Source organism: Nelumbo nucifera, chromosome 7 (genome assembly GCF_055504915.1).
Source record: "Nelumbo nucifera cultivar China Antique chromosome 7, China Antique-T2T, whole genome shotgun sequence".
In the NCBI taxonomy this organism is placed as follows: domain Eukaryota; kingdom Viridiplantae; phylum Streptophyta; class Magnoliopsida; order Proteales; family Nelumbonaceae; genus Nelumbo; species Nelumbo nucifera.
Window position 1 is genome coordinate 25546569 of NC_142655.1, and position 19017 is coordinate 25565585.

A 19017-nucleotide genomic window follows, 5' to 3' on the forward strand; every position below is an offset into this window, starting at 1 on the left:
AACAAGTGAAACGAAACACTTATGAAGCAGGGCCCAGTTGTGAAACACTCAACCCACTAAGTGGTAGACTAGGCATGAGGTCATTTGGTCCAGCCCGATGGCATTCAAGCAAAAGTGGTGGTCCAGACTAGACTTGGGTATTGGGCCGAAGTGTAAATGAGTTCCATTATTGGCTATGTATTTCATGATCAGGTCCAAAACCAGCAAAAGTTGTAGCATCACTCGCCCACAAGATGTTCGAGAAATTAGCTGAGAAGTGAGAACAATCTGATCCCTTGATGGAATGGCCAAAGACATAAACAATTGAAAAGAAACCATCATGGTGTGGCAGAAGCCTCCCATCCATTCAGGATCAACTTTGATAGATCGTCAGTGGGACAACATGGAGAAGCGACAATAGGGTGTATGGCTAGAGATCAATTGGACACCGTATAAAAGACAAATAGGAGAAATTTTTAGGATTATCTTCAATGAATTTATTGAAACAAGCAGAAAATCAAATAAATGATAATTCATACTTGGAGAATGACATGCAACCACACTAAAGTGTTGCACGTCTTTTGTGAAAGCGTTGTGGCAAACAGAGACTACCCAGAAGAACTATACTGAGTGATGTGTTCAATATGAAATCATTAACTGCAGAATTGTGTTTGAAAAATATACATAAATGATATACAAGGGTATTATTCTCCTCACCATAGTTTCTTTTTATCCTTTCTTTTATGGGTTATACAACCAACAGGTAGCCCATCCCACATACCCTTATAATCCAAATTTGCTCATCACAAAGTGCTCCTCATACCAATCTCGCCACAGATGTGGAGCATTTCTTGTACCACCCCACCCCGGTAATGAAATTTGATCCCAGGTCTCCAGTACAATGAAGCATCCTACCAATACCAACGAGTTGGTAGTTTTTGTTTATGTTTGTGACTTATTGAAAATATGCCTGGCCTCCCTAAGGCTCAGTTTGGTAAGAATATAAAAAAAAATATGCAGAGCATAAAACCTCGTATTTTATATATATTTGCGCTCTATATATTTGTATTTATATTCTTTCGAAACTGAGCCTAATATCCTGAAAAGTGGTTTTTATATTACCATCACATTCAAACATCCTTCAATAAGAGATCAAATCAGCTCCCCACAACGTCCTACAGCATATCCCTGTCGTGTATTGAGAACATCTCCTGGTGACACACCAAAAATGAAGATGTCATCATCGGAAGATGTTCCCAATATATGGTGGAGATATGCTGTGGGACATTCTGGGGGGAAATTTTGTGGGGGCTGATTTGAACTCCTTCAATAATGGTTTTTTCTTGAGAGGTCTAGGTTTGTAAATGGATCATATCTAGATAGGATTATTTAGAGTTATATGAATCCTGTTTTGCAAAATAGGCTCCAAATCCTTTACTGATCCAATGATATTATGCCAAGTGATTAAAGTTTAGGTGATATTCATCAAAATTCATCGGAGGTTGTGATGGTCAAAGCTCTTCCAGAATTCAAGTATTAATGGTTATTTCTATATCCACTAACTACTCAATGAATTGGTATGATATAATTGGGCCAACAGAGGATTTGGAGTGCAAGGGTCGATGCAATATGAGAATGTATCGATTGAGTCTATTATAAAGGATGCTTGCATAGGAGTAAAAATTTTCTCACATAGATGGGAACTTGTGTGAAGAGAGAATTGAATAAAGGCCTTTTTATAGTCTATTCCATCTCAGAATTCATAAATTAATTTCTCAAATGTATTTATCTCCACCCTCTACTAGTATTCCTCGTGAATTAGGAATCTTTCCCCTTGACACTAACCCAAACTATTCAATCGCATTATAAATTCTGAGGTGGACTGATGTAGCATAGAAAGTGGCGGGAAATTCTGCTGGCAGTTATGTTTGTTATATTAGTTGGGATGTTAGACAGTTATGTTTGTTATATTAGTTAGCATGAGTGAGCTGGCAGTTATGTTTGTTATATTAGTTGGGATGTTAGACAATTATGTTTGTTATATTAGTTGGCATGAGTGAGCTGGCAATTAGTTGAGCTAGCGGTTGGACGAACTGTTATAAAGCTCTTGTACTAAGTTGAATGGGGACAGAAATTATACATCTACATTCTCTCATTCCCTTCTTTCTTACTTGACTTCTTTCTTCCATTATCTCTGTTCGTGTGGTTTTCTTGTGCTAACCATACCTGCAGGATAATCCAACAGTTCTTGGAGTGCTTCACAACCTGAGCTGCATCATTGGTATCAGAGCTTGTTCTGATTTTGGATAATGGCTGAATCGACATGACAACAAACCTCCATTCGAGAAGTAGAGGCAGTTTTAACAAGGAAGTTGAATGAAACTAATGCTCGATTGGATCAATCCATCGCTGGGCTAAAGGATATGATAATGGCACTGGTTAATCAGCAAGCAAGGCATGAGCAGACAGGGGGGACGTCAGGGAGAGGACACCCAAGAAATGGTGGAGATGGTAATTCTCTTTCTGATTCCTCCTTCTCCACGAGGGTTACTAAGGTAGATTTCCCGAAATTCAATGGAGACCATGTGAAGGATTGGCTTTACAAATGTGACCAATTCTTCTCTTTGGATAACACTTCATCTGCTGCTAAAGTCAAATTGGCAGTGATCCATTTGGAAGGTAAATCACTGCAATGGCATCATGCTTTGATGAAGTCTAGACTCACTAATAACCCCATGAATTGGGAGGATTATGCTAAGGCCATCGCGAGTAGGTTCGGTCCTGCCTTTGATGATCCGATGTCAGAATTAATGTCGCTCAAACAATCAAGCTCTGTTGTTGAGTATATGGAGCAGTTTGAGAACATCTTGACCAGGGTGGAATTGATTGAAGAATATAAAATCAGTTGCTTCATTACCGGGTTAGAATATGAAACACAGATGCATGTGAGAATGTTTCATCCCACGACTATTCAGCATGCTGCCAACTTAGCAAAGTTATTTGAATCTGCGCAAAAGTACAAGCAGTCGAAGTATATTTCTCAAATCAAGAATGTGTATCCAAAGGCTATGAGTAATAATCAGACATCTAAACAAGGTACTATTAAAAACCCACCATCTATTCCTCTCAAGATTTAGGGAATACCTATCTTGGACAAGCCACCTACGGTGTATTCAACTGTAGAAATGGCTGATAGAAGAGCTAAAGGGTTGTGTATGTTCTATGATGAACCATTTACACCAGGACACCAACTGAAACACAAGAGAGCCCAATTATATGTTGTGGAACTAAATGATGATGAGGATGAAGATGACACTACAGAAGAATGTAAGGAAGAAGAACCCCCTGTTGAGCTTTACATATCGATGAATGCGATTATAGGAAACTCACATTTTCAGACTATGAGGGTGACTGGGTATCACAAGAAACGACCTCTACAAATTTTGATTGATAGTAGTAGTACACATAACTTTGTGGATGAGCAAGTTGTGAAGAAGTTGGGGTGTAAAGTGGAGACCACTAAGCCAATGGTTGTATCAGTAGCTTATGGTAATAAAGTGTATACATCAACCCTCTGTAAAGGATTTAGTTGGCAGATACAAGGCACCACTTTTGTAGCAGATTGCATGGTCTTACTTCTAGGATTCTGTGATGTGGTACTGGGAATTCAGTGGTTGTCAACCTTAGGACCTATAGTTTGGGATTTCCAACAATTGAGAATGGAATTTAGGGTTGATGGGAAGAAGCATGTTGTTAGAGGAGCTACCACTAATAAACTAAGAGTAGTTGATGGCAAAAGAATAGCTAAATCACTGCTGCAAGGAGAACAATTAGCCTTGTTGCAACTCTGCAATATTGAAGAGGATGTTGATGCAATATTACTCTACAATATTGAAGAGCAGCTGATGGCAAAACAATAGCTAAATCTCTGTTCTTTATTACTCTGAATAATGCAGCCATACCTGAAGCAGCAAGCTCTTGGACAAGTACTCATTGTATTTGAAGAACCGGTCGGCCTGCCCCCTTACAGAGAAGGCTTTGATCACAAGATCCCAATTGAACCTGGGGCTCTCCTTGTCAATAAGAGGCCATACAAGTACCCATCTTTACAGAAAAAATATTATTGAGAAGTTGGTAAATGAAATGTTGGAGAAAGGTATTATACAACCTAGTGTAAGTCCTTATGCTTCTCCTGTTGTTCTAGTGGGAAAGAAAGATGGTTCATGGCGCCTTTGTATATATTACAGGGAATTAAACAATAGAACTGTGAAGGATAGGTTCCCCATCCCACTTTTGGATGATCTCTTGGATGAGCTATCTGGCGCTAGTGTATTTACAAAACTGGATTTAAGATCTGGTTACCACCAACTTCGAATGCATAAGGAAGATGTATTCAATACAACTTTTAAGACACATGAAGGGGCTTTTGATCAATTGAAGGACACTCTTTGCTCTGCCCCAGTCCTAGGTCTTCCTGATTTTTCCAAGACTTTTTTCATTGAGACTGATGCTTTAGGTGTGGGTATTAGTGCAGTTCTTATGCAAGATAATCATCCTATTTCTTATATAAGTCGCACCCTCAGTCCTTTGCATCAAGCAAAATCAGTATATGAAAGAGAGTTGCTAGCTGTCTTGTTTGCAGTCCAAAAATGGAGTACATACTTACTGAATAGACATTTTATTATAAGGACGGATCAAAAGAGCATCAAATATTTGTTGGAGCAGAAAATTTCTACTCCAGCACAGTAGGAGATAATGGTAAAACTAATGGGCTATGACTTTGAAATTCAGTACACAAAAGGGCAGGAAAATAAGGCAATAGATGCTCTTTCCAGGTTGCAATCTTCAAAGCTTCTGTTATTGGCCTTGAGTGCACTAGATGCAGACTTGTATCAACAGTTGCAGCAGGCTTGGCATACTGACTCAGCTTTGTAGAAATTGATCCTTGAGCTTCAACAAAATCCAACAACTCACCCTCATTATACTTGGAGTAATGGCCAGTTGCGCAGAAAAAGGAAAATGGTTGTGGGGTCTTCTGCTGCTCTTAAGCAGTCTTTTCTTAAATGGATGCATGATTCACCATTTGGAGGTCACTCTGGGCATACATCAACTTTGCAGAGGGTTAAGTCACTGTTTTATTGGAAGGGAATGTCTAAGGATGTCCACTGATACATACGGTCCTGTAGTACATGTCAAACATGCAAATATGATTCCTCAGCCTATCCTGGTCTACTGCAGCCCTTACCTATCCCTGATAAAGTTTGGTCTGCAATATTGATGGACTTTATTGAGGGGTTGCCTACTTCTTTTGGGAAGGATGTTATTTTTGTGGTAGTTGATCGCTTAAGCAAAGCTGGCCACTTTATGGCTTTACGACATCCATATACAACCCTGCAGGTAGCTCAACTTTATCTTAATGAGGTCTTTAAGCTCTATGGGTTGTCGGATACCATTGTCTCTGATAGGGATCCGGTGTTCCTCTCTGAAGTTTGGACTGAGTTGTTTAAATTGCAAGGTGTTGAATTACTCCATTCCTCGGCATATCATCCTCAAATGGACAGCCAAACGGAAGTTGCCAATCGCTGTCTCGAAACATATCTTCGTTGTATGTGTCATGATTAGCCTGCTTCATGGAGTAAATGGCTTCCTCTTGCTGAGTGGTGGTATAATACCACCTTCCATACCTCTGCTGGTTCGACTCCATATGAGATCTTATACGGGCAACCCCCTCCTCTGCATCTGCCTTATTTGCCAGGGGAGTCTAAAAGTGTTGAGGTTGATCGCAGTCTTCTCTAGCGAGAAAACATGATGAAATCTCTTAAATTTCATTTGTAGAGAGCTCAAAATAGGATGGCACAATTGGCAAACCGACATCGGAGTGAAAGGAGCTTCAATATTGGGGATATGGTATTCCTTAAGTTGCAACCATATCGCCAAAGCACCGTTGCTGATCGCTCAAATCATAAACTCAGTCCCAAGTATTATGGCCCCTATAAAATCCTTGACAAGATAGGTGTTGTTGCCTACAAGCTCGAATTGCCTACTGGAGCTCAGATTCATAATGTGTTTCATGTATCCCAGCTCAAGAAGGATTATTCGGTTGTTGCTGCTTCTGATTTGTCTCCTTTCAGGGTTCCTTCCAATGCCCCAAAAGTCCCTGAAGCTATTCTTGATCGTCAGATGGTCAAGCGGGGGGAAGGGGGCTACTGCAAAGGTCCTGGTCAAATGGCATAATTGCCTTCCTGAAGCTGCCACTTGGGAGTTCTATTATGATCTCTACAAGAAGTATGCTGGTTTTGACCTTTGAGGACAAAGGTTCTTAAGGGGGGGGGGGGATTTGATGTAGCATAGAAAGTGGCGGGAAATTCTGCTGGCAGTTATGTTTGTTATATTAGTTGGGATGTTAGACAATTATGTTTGTTATATTAGTTAGCATGAGTGAGCTGGCAGTTATGTTTGTTATATTAGTTGGGATGTTAGACAATTATGTTTGTTATATTAGTTGGCATGAGTGAACTGGTAGTTAGTTGAGCTGGCGGTTGGACAAACTGTTATAAAGCTCTTGTACTAAGTTGAATGGGGATAGAAATTATACATCTACATTCTCTCATTCCTTTCTTTCTTTCATTATCTCTGGTCGTGTGATTTTCTTGTGCTAACTATACTTGCAAGATAATCCAGCAGTTCTCGGAGTGCTTCACAACCTGAGCTGCATCATGGACTGAACTCAAGTTACCCCTTGAATAAATAGCCAATCCCAACTTCCCAAGGGTATTCTTAGTTGATGGAAACATAAGATTGGCCTTATCATGCATTTAAGTGGTATAAGTATGATTAATGTATGAGAAAACTCCCTACTTGACTCAATTAGGAAGTTCTTACATAAATTTATATAAATCTTCTTGATGAGCACAGGTTCAGGGGAGAGCTTTATTCCTCCGCATTCGACAGCCTATGCTGTCCATGGGCTCTCCTCTATGTGACACGTTAGTTTATACAACCATGCCTCCGGCACTATTAGTGTAATAATACAATTACAAACTTACAACTTACATAGAGGTTTGGAGTTTGTATGGACTAGTGTGTCATGCAGGGAGAGCTCTGTGGACATCACAGGCTGTTGATGTCGACAGCCAATTTTTTTTTCTCAATTTAATGGACTTTTAAACTAATTAATTTACCATTTACATTCATCCCCTATACTTGATGATATTGATGGAGTCTACATTGGTTAGAGACAAAGTCATGCACAACCCGCAGGACAATCACACACCAGTGTTCTATACATATAAAGTATAGGTCCCATGTGGGCCCTATGTGTATAAAATACTAGCGTATTCACTCGTGATAAATTCTCCCATCCCGATGTACACATTGATCAGATGGATTTTGGATGATGAATTCACCCTTTGACAACATTAAAGCACTCTTCAAAGTCTAAACCTCTAGGAGAAGCAATCTTCCTAGGTACAGAGGGGTCTTGATTCGTTATATTCCTTGGCATTTTTCTCTTTATTGGCTTTTCTCAGAACGGGTGGACCCAAACCACCACAACAAATGAGGCGAACAGTGCAACCATGTTATGTAGGGGGACCCTGCTGGGGCCCATCCTACAAGACTGCCGGCCCAATTAAACCCAGAAATTAAAGTTTATAGTTAAGGAAGGCCGAGCAGAGATTGTTGAGAGCACGTATCAGTTATCAACCCTTAATAAGAGAATCTCTCCCATGGGCCATGGGCCATAGGCCAGATCCCTATCATCAGCAGCCAACACACTGCATGAGCTCCTTTAATCTTTATTACTTTGGTCGCTCATCGACGAGATATGTGGGTTACACGCAGTGCCACTAATATATAGTGGCACTTTGATATACAACCACAGATCATTCTGCTTTTTCTTTTTTCTTCTTTCTTGAAAGGTGCAGGAAAGGACTGAATTCATACTTTCCACTGCATTTTCAGTTTTATTAGAGAAGCAAGAATTGAAAAGCAGTTTTGACTCGTACGTACGATATTAGATTTTCAAAAAGCAGAATCTGGAGGATGTAGACAGAAACCAGATACTCCGCTCCACCACCCCTCGTGGCGGTGGCCGGTGGGCTCATTACAGGCACGCAATGTACACAAATACTTGGGAGCCACTTAGCTTTAGTCTCAACTCAATGGATCGCCTTTGTCTGTCGCCATTAAACTATACATTTTTATCAAACACGTTTGGACTGGTTGTTCTTGTTCATGTGTATGCCATTAAGGATTCCACTAACTTTTTTCTTTTTTTCGTTCTTCCTTTTCTTTCTTCACAAAATGGAAAAAAAAAATAAAGAAAAAGAAGCTTTACGACTTAATTAAGGAAGAAATGGACCCAATTATGAGTCACAATACAGGATAGAGTAGTATCAGGCTGTCATAGAAACGGGTCTGGGGAGAAAATTCCGATTGGGAGGTGGGAAATTAAAAATAGCAGGATTAATTAATGGGTAAATTACAACTTATTAATTAACCTGTATTTCCTGAATTTTCATTTTTCTATAAATACCGTTTTGAACTTTTAGGTTCCAATAAAGACCCCTTGTCCGTTAAGTTGAGTGATGGAAGAAATTAATCTACCAAAATACCCACTTCAGAAATTTCTACAAAATAGAAAGTGCATAAAAAAGACCGAGACACTTCTATAAAAATCTGGAGTTGCAACTAAAATTCAAAATATCAATATGATACATCCTAATGTAACATTCAGGGACTGATACACCTATTTACAGGTGCTTTCAGGAACCCTTTTTTATATTAAAAAAAAAACTTAAAAAAACACACAGATGTATAGATATTTTGAACCATGATTGCAATACAATACAATTAATATCAACTAAACCAATAACAAATGAAAATTGAAAGAAAAAAAAAACTAAACTGAACCCCAACACTTCTTTTAGATAATTGCTGAAAAAAAGACAGTTTGAAGATAAAATGTTTAAACACTTACATAAGAATCTTTTTCAAAATTAATTGATGGAAAGCTAATAAAAAGGGTCTTTATGGAAATCTGAAAGTTCAAAGGGTAACTGCCACTATCCCAAAAATACAGGATAATAATCTATAATTTACCCAAAATTAATAATATAAAACTCGATTTGGGTATGAAAATGCAGGGGGAATTAGGATGGTGGATGGATGAAATCGAAATCCGGCCCTAACTTTGTCACAGTTGGTCGGTCGGCTGTACTAAAAAGCTTGGCCTACCAACTTTATCTGTCCGCCGTGGTGCTGACTGCTGAGTATTGTCATTGCCATCTCCAGAAAGGTAGTTGCACATAAAGTTGATTGCACATGGATGCATCTTTACGAGATTAAAAACCCCATCTCTCTCACTGTGAAATTTAATAAATCCCTTGTTTGGTAAAGATTGATTAAAGTAAGGGAGCTTGTGTGGTTAGGTTTTTGTCATCTGTGTACGATAATCACTACTATTGGCTCCACAGATCTGGTTAGGTTTAGTTTATGAAAGGATAAAATTCTTAGTTCTATTTCTATCTTTCTGTGTTAATTATTCGAACATCTGGAAGGTAAATTAATATAAGCTTTAAGTTTACCTAATCAAGCAAGTTATTATTTGTCCCCTAATACTGCTTTCTAGATGCTTTGCCTTTGTAGTTAGTGATGGAGACTTGTGTCAATTCTGTGTGCAGTTCATCCAAACTATGCTGTTTTTGTCTCAAGTCCTAACACGTTATGAACACGTAGGAACATGGGAGCACGACCAGACCACCTTGTTAGCTGCACATGCCAAATGCTCATTCTTTTTAGAAATGCAATCTTAGGCATGCATAGTGCAATGGGGTGGTAATATTGTTTTCATGTTTGTTCCTTCTTTTTCCTTGTCCATTTCTTATGACAAGATGGTGGGGAGTGTTTGTTGGCCTCAAATGCCACACCTTCACCAATTGAGTGGTGGTTCGATTGGCATGTAAATTGGATAATTAGTCCAAGCGAGATGCGATTTTTGAGCCTTACTATCGGTTCTCCCCACCTTTGAGAAGAATTATTAATGTTGCTAGAAAAAGTATTGTATTATGCTATGTAAAATTGAAATATGGCCCCTATGGGGGCAAAGGCGAGTGATTCAATACCCAAAAAAATTGCCACAACTTTGACGAATCTTGTTGATTAAGAAAAAGCGAAGAAAGTTGTAGAAGAACAATATTTATGTTGTTTGTATAGTTTGTGTCCAGGTAGGGGTGTCAATCGGACTGGATTTGGTCCAATCAGATTCAGTGCAATGTGAGTCTATTACAAATGGACCAAGTCCAATCCAATCCAATGAATATTTTGGACTGGTCCAAATCAATGTCTGGACCATCCAATCTGTTCTATTAATTCTAACCCATACCTAGTCTATTGACACCTATATTCTTATCTTCTATGAAGGGGCCAGATATTGGCTCAATCCAACCCAATCCAATATAAATTCATTACAGATGAACCAGGTCCAATCCAATCCAATAAATATTTTGGACCACTAAGTCTAGATTGGTCCAATTCACTTTGTCTTTTTAGTTCATCCAATCCATCCTAATTGATTTTGGTTCAGATGGGATCCAATCCAAAACCAGTCAATTGATACCCCTATGTCCAGGGACAAAGAATGGTCTGTTTTGGTTCACTGGAATAGGGGTTTGGAATTCCAACCATTTGGTTGGACAGAATGGGATTCTGACCCCTCTTTGGAATGAGAATCTCATTTCAGTCGACCAAGAAAAGACCAATGATATAAAAAACTCCAAACCCTATTTATTATCCAAGTTCTCATTGGGAGTCATACACATCTTATGGAATCTGATTTCAATTGTCATCTGAACCAAACCAGTAGGGGAAGAAGACAATTTCGATTTCAATTCCAGTGAATTTCAATTCTGATTCTGACCACGAACCCAATGGTCCTGAAATATTCTTTTGGAAAAAGGATGAAAAACCTGCAAGGTTGTAAAATATATATGTAACCTTTCCTTCATCACCCAGAAAACTCCCAAAAACTTGAAGAAATTGTAATCTGTCTCTTTGTTGCGAGACTCACAACCACATTGTTTCTTTTCAAGAGTAAACTAAATTCTTAATGCTGCGTTTGGTTGTAGTCCAAATAAATTTGCACTGATGCAAAACAATGATAGTGTAATGATTTGGGTGCAAGCTCTGATGTATTTTTGTTTTCAAATTTTACCTTATTTTATTTGATTGCAGATTTGCAGTATTAATGAAGTAAATTAAGACCTGAAGCAGAATTTACATTCTTTTAGTTTGCATTCCCACGCATTTGTATTAGTGCAAATAAAATTGCACTGCAGCCAAACACATCCTAAATAGCAAATGTTTTGAAAATCTATTGAGGGCATTAAATTAGAAAGGCCTTGGATTCCTTGTTTTCCTGCTTCAATGACCTGGTTCGATCATGGGTTCAAATTGCAAAGTACATCTATTAGTCTTCCAAAGAACCACTAAATCCTATTTTGGTCAAATTAGGAGATTGGAAGGGGACAATATATATTGAACCATCACTTGATTTTTAAATCTGAACCTAAATCCAAACCTTAAACTTTAAACCCTAAAATCTAAACTCTAAACCTGAAAGTTAGTATGTAAAATAGCTTGGTCGGATGTATGTCCTCCAACTATAGGAGCCAAGTATTTCTAATTTGTCCATTGGAAAAGTGCTTCACTCTCCCCTTTCCTTCTAAACCCCTAAATTCATTTATGCTCAATTTGGAACGAGTGCAAATACACATATATACAATGCAAAACATTATATATTATATTTCTAAACCTTGCATTTGCATTACTATACATATTTATACATATTTGTATTTGCATCCTTCCCAATCTGAGCCTTACATATGATGAAACCATAGGGGGTGGTGACCAAATATTTCATAGAAATCCACTTAGTTACTTAATACCCATACATCTTTGAGGCGACTTCCACAGTCCTCAAGTGTGAATCCCCTCGTTAGTCCTAACATTTGTTTCTAAAACCACCACATCAGAAAAAAATTTGAAAATACAGATAATAGCTAGGTGATCTATGAAACATGATATCAATCTCCAGATAAAAGCATAAAAGCATGTACTTTTTAAACCAGAAAATCAATTAAGAACACGTGCCTTTGGTTTCAACATTGGAAGCAAAAAACACACATAATCCATAACATGTTTATTGTGTTTTTGTCTCAAATTGGAGAATACATATTCCATAAAAACTGTCATCTTTTTTTTTTTTTTTCATCATAGCCAAAAGGCCGAGAAGTACATACCCTTTAAAATCATACATGATTGTATGATTAAAAAGATCGTAAGTTCGTAACTATGGTCCATGATTTATGTATCATGATAAGTAATGTTAAAATTGTTAGTGGCCCTGCCAAGTGTGATCTTAGTATTGTGTATTGCGAGAGTGCTGAAATTGTCTCCCAACCCTTGGCCGCGAAGGTCACGTCGAACAACCATTGAATCCTATCAATCAGATCGCGTGATTGATGTCACCTAGTTTCCAATTTTGAACTTTGAAGTATGGTTTTCAAAATTGGATCTGACCCGAAAACCCGGGAATCAATTAAGTTATCAGTTTTTTTTTTTCGAAATTGGATTTTTTTTCCAAAAACCGTTGATTTTGGTTAGCAAACCACTAAACCGGATGATTAATCATTTGAACAATTTTGATTGTTTTTTATTTTTTATTTTTTCCCTTGACCAATTCGTTCTCCGAATTAGTTTTAAAAACCTTGCTTTGAAGCATCCGATCATTATAACTACCCCTGTGTTTTGTTTTGGGAAAATTGTATCTTCCTTGGCTATATATGGTAGGCCAAATTTGTAATAGAGGTTAAATTGAATTGAAAGAAGAATTCCTTTGTTCCAATTACTTATCCTCTCCCTTTTCCCTCTTGGACTTGTTTTGGAGCCAAGGAGGCCAAACCCTTATCATCTTCCATGTGAGTAGAGACCAAGGTCATTCTCTTTAACAAATTGCAAAACCAAAAGGTTAGTACTACCCTTATTTCTTAGTCCCTAATTATGGCAGTGTTTTGTTGTTGCCGGTAGTTCTTGAGAGACTTAATATGTGTTTGAAATTGTGAGCATTTATTCACTAAACATTTGTATTTGATTTGTTTGCAAAACCAAGAAAAGCAATAATGAACTCATTTATTGACACTTAGGCGCCATTAAGCACCACATCAGTAAAACAGTGAATAAATGCCTACCCGTTGGAGAAACACTAAAATGAAGCTTCCCCCAATGATAAGCACACACATAAACCAATGCCTGTTTTTTTGAATTTCTATGTGTATGGATCCACATAATGGGGAAAATGCTGAAATGGCACATATGTGACAACACTTATTCAATAAACACCCATAGTTACAAATACACGCTTAGTCTATTTAAGTACTACTAGCTTTGGTTTTATTTTGAAAAAACAAAACCATTCATGTTGGTGATTGGTGAACATCACCTAAGAGTGCTGCAACTAAGGCAAGTTTGGGTTTGGATCATTAGCAAAAAAATTGGATGAGCCTGGCCCAGGTCAAATGTTGCATAAAATTCTTACATCCCTATCACCGAAATGATTCAATTAGAAAGTCTTTTTTTCTAGGAAAAAAATCTATGATGTTGGAAAGACTTTGACCAATCAAACCCCCCGGTTGAATTTTGATAAAAATTCACCTAATTGGTTACCTCTTTTATGATGTTAACATCATAAACCCCCCGGTTGATTGCTTATTAATTTTTCGGTCTCATGTCTTGCTAACATCATAGTCAAACCTTTCTATACAAACTTTAAGATAAACATGTTTTGCAATATCAATAAATGTTACACATATTGGGTATTAAGATAAACATGTTTTTCAATATCAATAACCTATAAATTTTGCACATATTGGGTATTAAGATAAACATGTTTTGCAATATCAATAATAACAACACTACATCCTATAAATGTTGCATATATTGGGTATTTTGTTGTTGTACCTTCTGTACAATGCTCTTGAGGTGTAACAATAACAGCTTGAAAGTGCAAACTTTATGGTATTATAGTGCTTTATTGGTATTGGGATTGGGAAATGTATTTTTGGACAGTAAAAATGCTCTACAATTAACTTCTCAAGTAATCAGTGCAAAAGCTAAACTGCCAACATCATATTTTGATAATTGGATTTTCTGTTATTAAACAAGAGTAATGTTGCAATTATATCATTGCATTACCAAAAATTGTTATGCAATATCATAGTTTTTATATAAATCAAGATGCAAGGCCTTTATTTTCTTCCTCCATCTTGATCTTAACTTTATGGAAAGGTTTTAAAAACGACCCAACATTGGAACCGTAATGGCCACTAGTTTTTGGATCAACGGTTTGACTATCTAATTTGAATGGATGTCCTATTCTAATTTAAAAAATAAAAAAATAATAATTAAAATAAAAAATGGCCTAAAACCATTGAACGAATCGATAAATCGACCATCCAGATCAATGAGTCATTGACCAAATCAATGGTATTTGGCCAAGGACTAAGTTTGGGGTAAAACGAAACCGATTGCCTAGATGGTTCCCAAATTGAATGGTCCAACCGTCTAGATCAATGGTAGTTCAAAAACACTACTTTATGGAGCTATATAAGATTCTCTCTTGTTAGAGTCTTGAGAGAATGAATTTTTCTCAATTTCAATAATATGAAATAATTGAGTATACATTTGAATGCATAAAGATATACATGGATATCTATTTGGTTGACGAGTTTTATGAATTACTCCTTCATTATTTTATCTTAAACTAGCATGTTTGATGCTTTGATTTTTTTTTAAAGATAAATACTTTATACTTTGGGGGTAATGGGGGTAATGACAAATAGGTACCCTAAATTTTCAAATGCGACACTTGTATCCCAAACTTCTAAAAATAGACAATCTCATCCAATACCATTAATCCATATTACGGTATGCAATAAAAATTATCAAAATGCCCATATATGGTATATATTTGAACATGTATCTAACTTTATCTCACACATCATCATCATCATCAACATCTACTACTCCTACCATAATAAAATCAACTTTTTTTACTCTATTTAATTATTATTAATGTTTTTGGGCTTTCCGGGTCTTTTACCAAACATAGCTTCATGACATTTCTATGAGGTAGCCCGCAACCCTATCCGATATTGAATTAATAATTGGTCTGGGATGCATAGCACATAATATGTTAATAGACCAGATTCGGGTGGGTTTAGTGGAATCTGATTAATAATCAGATCGAATTTGGACGTACCCCAACCCGATCAAAAAAAATGTTATTGTTATTATTTTAAATTTATTTAAATGCCTTAATAAATTTTCATTATTAATTGGTACTGATATGAAAGGGCAAATCCCCATTACCCATTTTCCATTCTCATTATTGATTAATTGATGGAATTATCAAACATGGTACAATACTCTTCCCCATTCTTAAAATGGCAAAGGCAAAATCGAATTTGGTCTTGCAGCCTTGCATTAGGAATATCTCCCCATGAAAAAAAAAACATACAACTATTAAGATAATCTCAATGCACGAATGTAAAAGGTTGTGTGAACGATGTGAACACGATCTTGTGAGTACTGAAGCCGATCTCAGTAAAAGCATCGTCATCAACCAATGAGATTGTAAGGCTTCATTCGTTTATCAGTAACATGGGAAAGTTGGTCAATGGGTATCTTTTTTCCCATTGACCAATTTTTCATGTTCTTTTTGCATTAAGCTTGGACTCCACGATAAAATCATCTTTACTTTCTCGGGTAAAACTTACCCATCTCCTAAGTGGGTAAGTAACTTTCCCACCTATGAGAAACTTTTGTAAAACATAATGGGACCATTTTGCCTATTTTAATACTAACTTTTTGTGGGTAAAAATGTAATTATGTTACTTACCTAGGAATCCTAGAAACCAAAAGAACATTGGTAAGGAATATACCTAGGTAAATGTTTAGGTCATGGTTTTTAAAACCGACCTGGTGACCGAACTGGTCAGGGGTCTGATTACTAGGTCGAACGGTCTGATTGTTCAAATCGAACGCTCAGCCCGTTCTGACAAGAAAATAAAAAAATGATCAAAACCATTCGAACGATTAACCACTCAATTCAGTGGTTCACTGACCAAAATCATCTGTTTTGGGGAGAATCCGGTTTTTGGGGAAAACGGAATGGTCACCTAACCGGTTCCCAGTTTTTTCGGTCCGGTCTGATTTTGAAAACCATAATTTGGATAACACTTACCTGGGTAAGTGCACTTATCCAAGTAACTTGTAAAGTTGTAAACGAATAAGGACTAAGTGGAAAATTCATCGATGTAAAACTCAATAGATGGATTTAAAATTTTAATGGAATGTTTGAGCTTTTTTGATGTGATAATCGATTATTGATGGAAAAGTCAACTGACGGGAAGGTTTTACATCGATTTTCCATATAAACTTTACATTGAAAACAAACCTATGAAAATATGAACCAAGAATGAAGTTTAATGCCGATTTGCATTTACACCGATAGCAAACGCAGCCTAAAAGTATTGTGTGATGAATCACATGATTAAGTTCTTCTCTGATTTATTTGAAATCGCATATGTGAACCCGTTCACCGAAGTGTGTACCTACAAATGAAAAATAAAGACATGGACTTAATGGGATTTATTTGTTAACGATGGTCCAACCACTTGAATTGTCCGCTACATGAGAAAAAACAATAAAATCCAAACATTTGGGCCTCCTCTCATTAGAACTTCCCTCCCACCATCTCTCAGCATGTTGTAACTTCTTTCTTTTCTTGTAGAGATTTCCGCTGATCAGGTTGATTTCCTGAGTCCATCCAAGAATATCCACTATTGCTACAAAGGTGGGTCCTAGCGGTGCAAGCAGCGCTAAGCAATGATACAAGAGAGAGAGAGACAAAATTCAGCGGGATTGCGAGTGTTTGTAAGTATCTAAGCAAAAGGCAGTCGGCATCTTTTGCAATGGTAGCGGTGCAATTAGTGGCTTTTGATGCAAGGAGATGTGATGAACTTGACAATCTGTTGTGGTTTCATGATGTGTGTATAATTCAGTTTATAGCGACAGGAATAACTTCATAACTACAAATTAGTTATGTATTAATTTCTCATGTATATCTCTCTACAATTTTGATAAGTGTACATAACTTACAACTGTAATATAAAAGAGTATTCTTCTCTCGTTGATTGAATGAGAGAACTTAATTCTACTCTGTTTCTTTATGGTATCAGAGTTTTGATGAAGAACTTTGATTGATCGTGTCCTCATTTACTCCTCCTTAAAACTCATTCCGATTCAAGTTCTTTGGATGATACTGTTTCTGTGACTAACTTAAACTTACCTGCCACAATATCTCATTTGATTTTTGTAAAACTTGACCGAATGAATTTCTTGTTATGGCGACCTCAATTTTTGCCCATATTGAAGGGATTCTGCGTGATGGGGTATGTTGATGGTTCCATACCGTGTCCATCCAAATTTATCTTCAAGGAGGGAGAACAGACCCTGAATGCTGATTTTGTTTTATGGGAACAACAAGACCGGTTGTTGCTTAGTTGGGTTCTCTCATCACTTACTGAAGGCGTGTTGGCCCAAATTATTGGTTGTAAAACATCTAAAGCAACCTGGGATACTCTTACTCAACTATTTGCATCAAGACCTCAAGCCTGATCAATGCAACTCAGGTTTGAGCTTTCTCATCTCAAGAAGGGAAGCCAAAGGTATGGCTGATTATATTCAAAAAGCTAGGCTCATATGTGACAACTTAGCTGTTATTTGTGAAACTATCTTAGACTTAGAACTGATCCAATATGTACTTAGTGGGTTGGGTCCAGATTTGAGTCCTTAGTAACTACTATAATGGTGGGTTCTAATGATTTCACATTTGATGGTGTCCAAGCACATCTCATGAACCATGAGATTCGCATGGAACACACTAGGTTATTGTTTGATAATTTTCCTATCACTGCAAATGTGGCCTCTCATAATGAAAATCATAAAGAAAAATATGTTTATACTAATCGACAGAAAAACAACTTCAAAAATACTAATTTTACTTCAGGCAAGAAGTCAAATCCTTTTTCAGGGAGTTAAATATGTGGCAAATTTAATCACACTGCACAGTTGGTATCCAGACTCTAGAGCCAGTCACCATATGATGTCTGACTTGGAGAATTTGCAATTACATTCAGATTACCTACTCTTCTATTACATATGAAGACGCCATGGGAACTTCTTTTTCATACAACAACATAACTCCAATAAGTTGCAACATTGGTCTACCTCATGTATTTTTATTTTTATTTTTTTGGGATATCATGACAACTATAGAGGATACAAATGTTTGCATCATCCAACTGGTTGCATTTATCTTTCCCAGCATGTGTTGTTCAATGAAGATTATTTTCCTTTTCAAAATAATTCAACATCAATTCAGTCTTCACCTACATAGTCATCCTCATAAATTATTGGGCCACTACCGATTCTTTCTTCTATTCGCAATGGGCCGGTTTGGCTTGTGGATAATTGTTCCATTTCTACTATACCTCATGCCTCTTCCAATGGTGTGTCAGTTCTTGCTACTGTTCCTCCATCCACTAATGAGCTATCTCAACATTCTCCACTACCTGTCAGTGTTGTTCCTATCACATGCTCTCTTCTTGTTGGGCCTAGTACTTCTTCTGGCTCACCAGCAACAACTAACGTTCATCCTACGATAACTAGAGCCAAGAGTGGGATTTTTAAACAAAAAATGTTTTTGGCTATTGCTCACCCTCTTGATCCTATAGAGCGCAAATGTTATTCTCAAGCTAGCAAGGATCTCAATTGGAATGCTGCCATGACTGATGAAAGAACCACACATGGGATTTAGTCCCTTCATCTGTAGATATGAATTTAATTGGATGTAAATGGGTTTTCCGTCTTAAAAGAAACCTTGATGACACTATTGCTAAATACAAGGCGAGACTTGTC

At 37.2% G+C, this 19017-nt stretch overlaps 1 protein-coding gene across 1 annotated transcript; it reads left to right on the forward strand.

Annotated features, from left to right (window-relative positions):
• Nucleotides 1-2408: 2408 nt before the first annotated feature.
• LOC148790307 (uncharacterized) lies at nucleotides 2409-4106 on the forward strand. The gene is made up of 3 exons (XM_088892255.1): nucleotides 2409-3075; nucleotides 3163-3887; nucleotides 3936-4106. Exons 1-3 carry the CDS (start codon nucleotides 2409-2411, stop codon nucleotides 4104-4106), a joined length of 1563 nt encoding a protein of 520 aa, XP_088748381.1.
• Nucleotides 4107-19017: the final 14911 nt, after the last annotated feature.

Bases quoted from the DNA above. Each gene is read 5' to 3' on its own strand.
- LOC148790307 (XM_088892255.1), top strand. From the start codon at position 2,409: ATGGCACTGGTTAATCAGCAAGCAAGGCATGAGCAGACAGGGGGGACG. The intron at 3,076-3,162 runs GTACTATTAAAA...ATTCAACTGTAG, and splicing joins TAATCAGACATCTAAACAAG to AAATGGCTGATAGAAGAGCT. The intron at 3,888-3,935 runs GCAAAACAATAG...TGAATAATGCAG, and splicing joins ATATTGAAGAGCAGCTGATG to CCATACCTGAAGCAGCAAGC.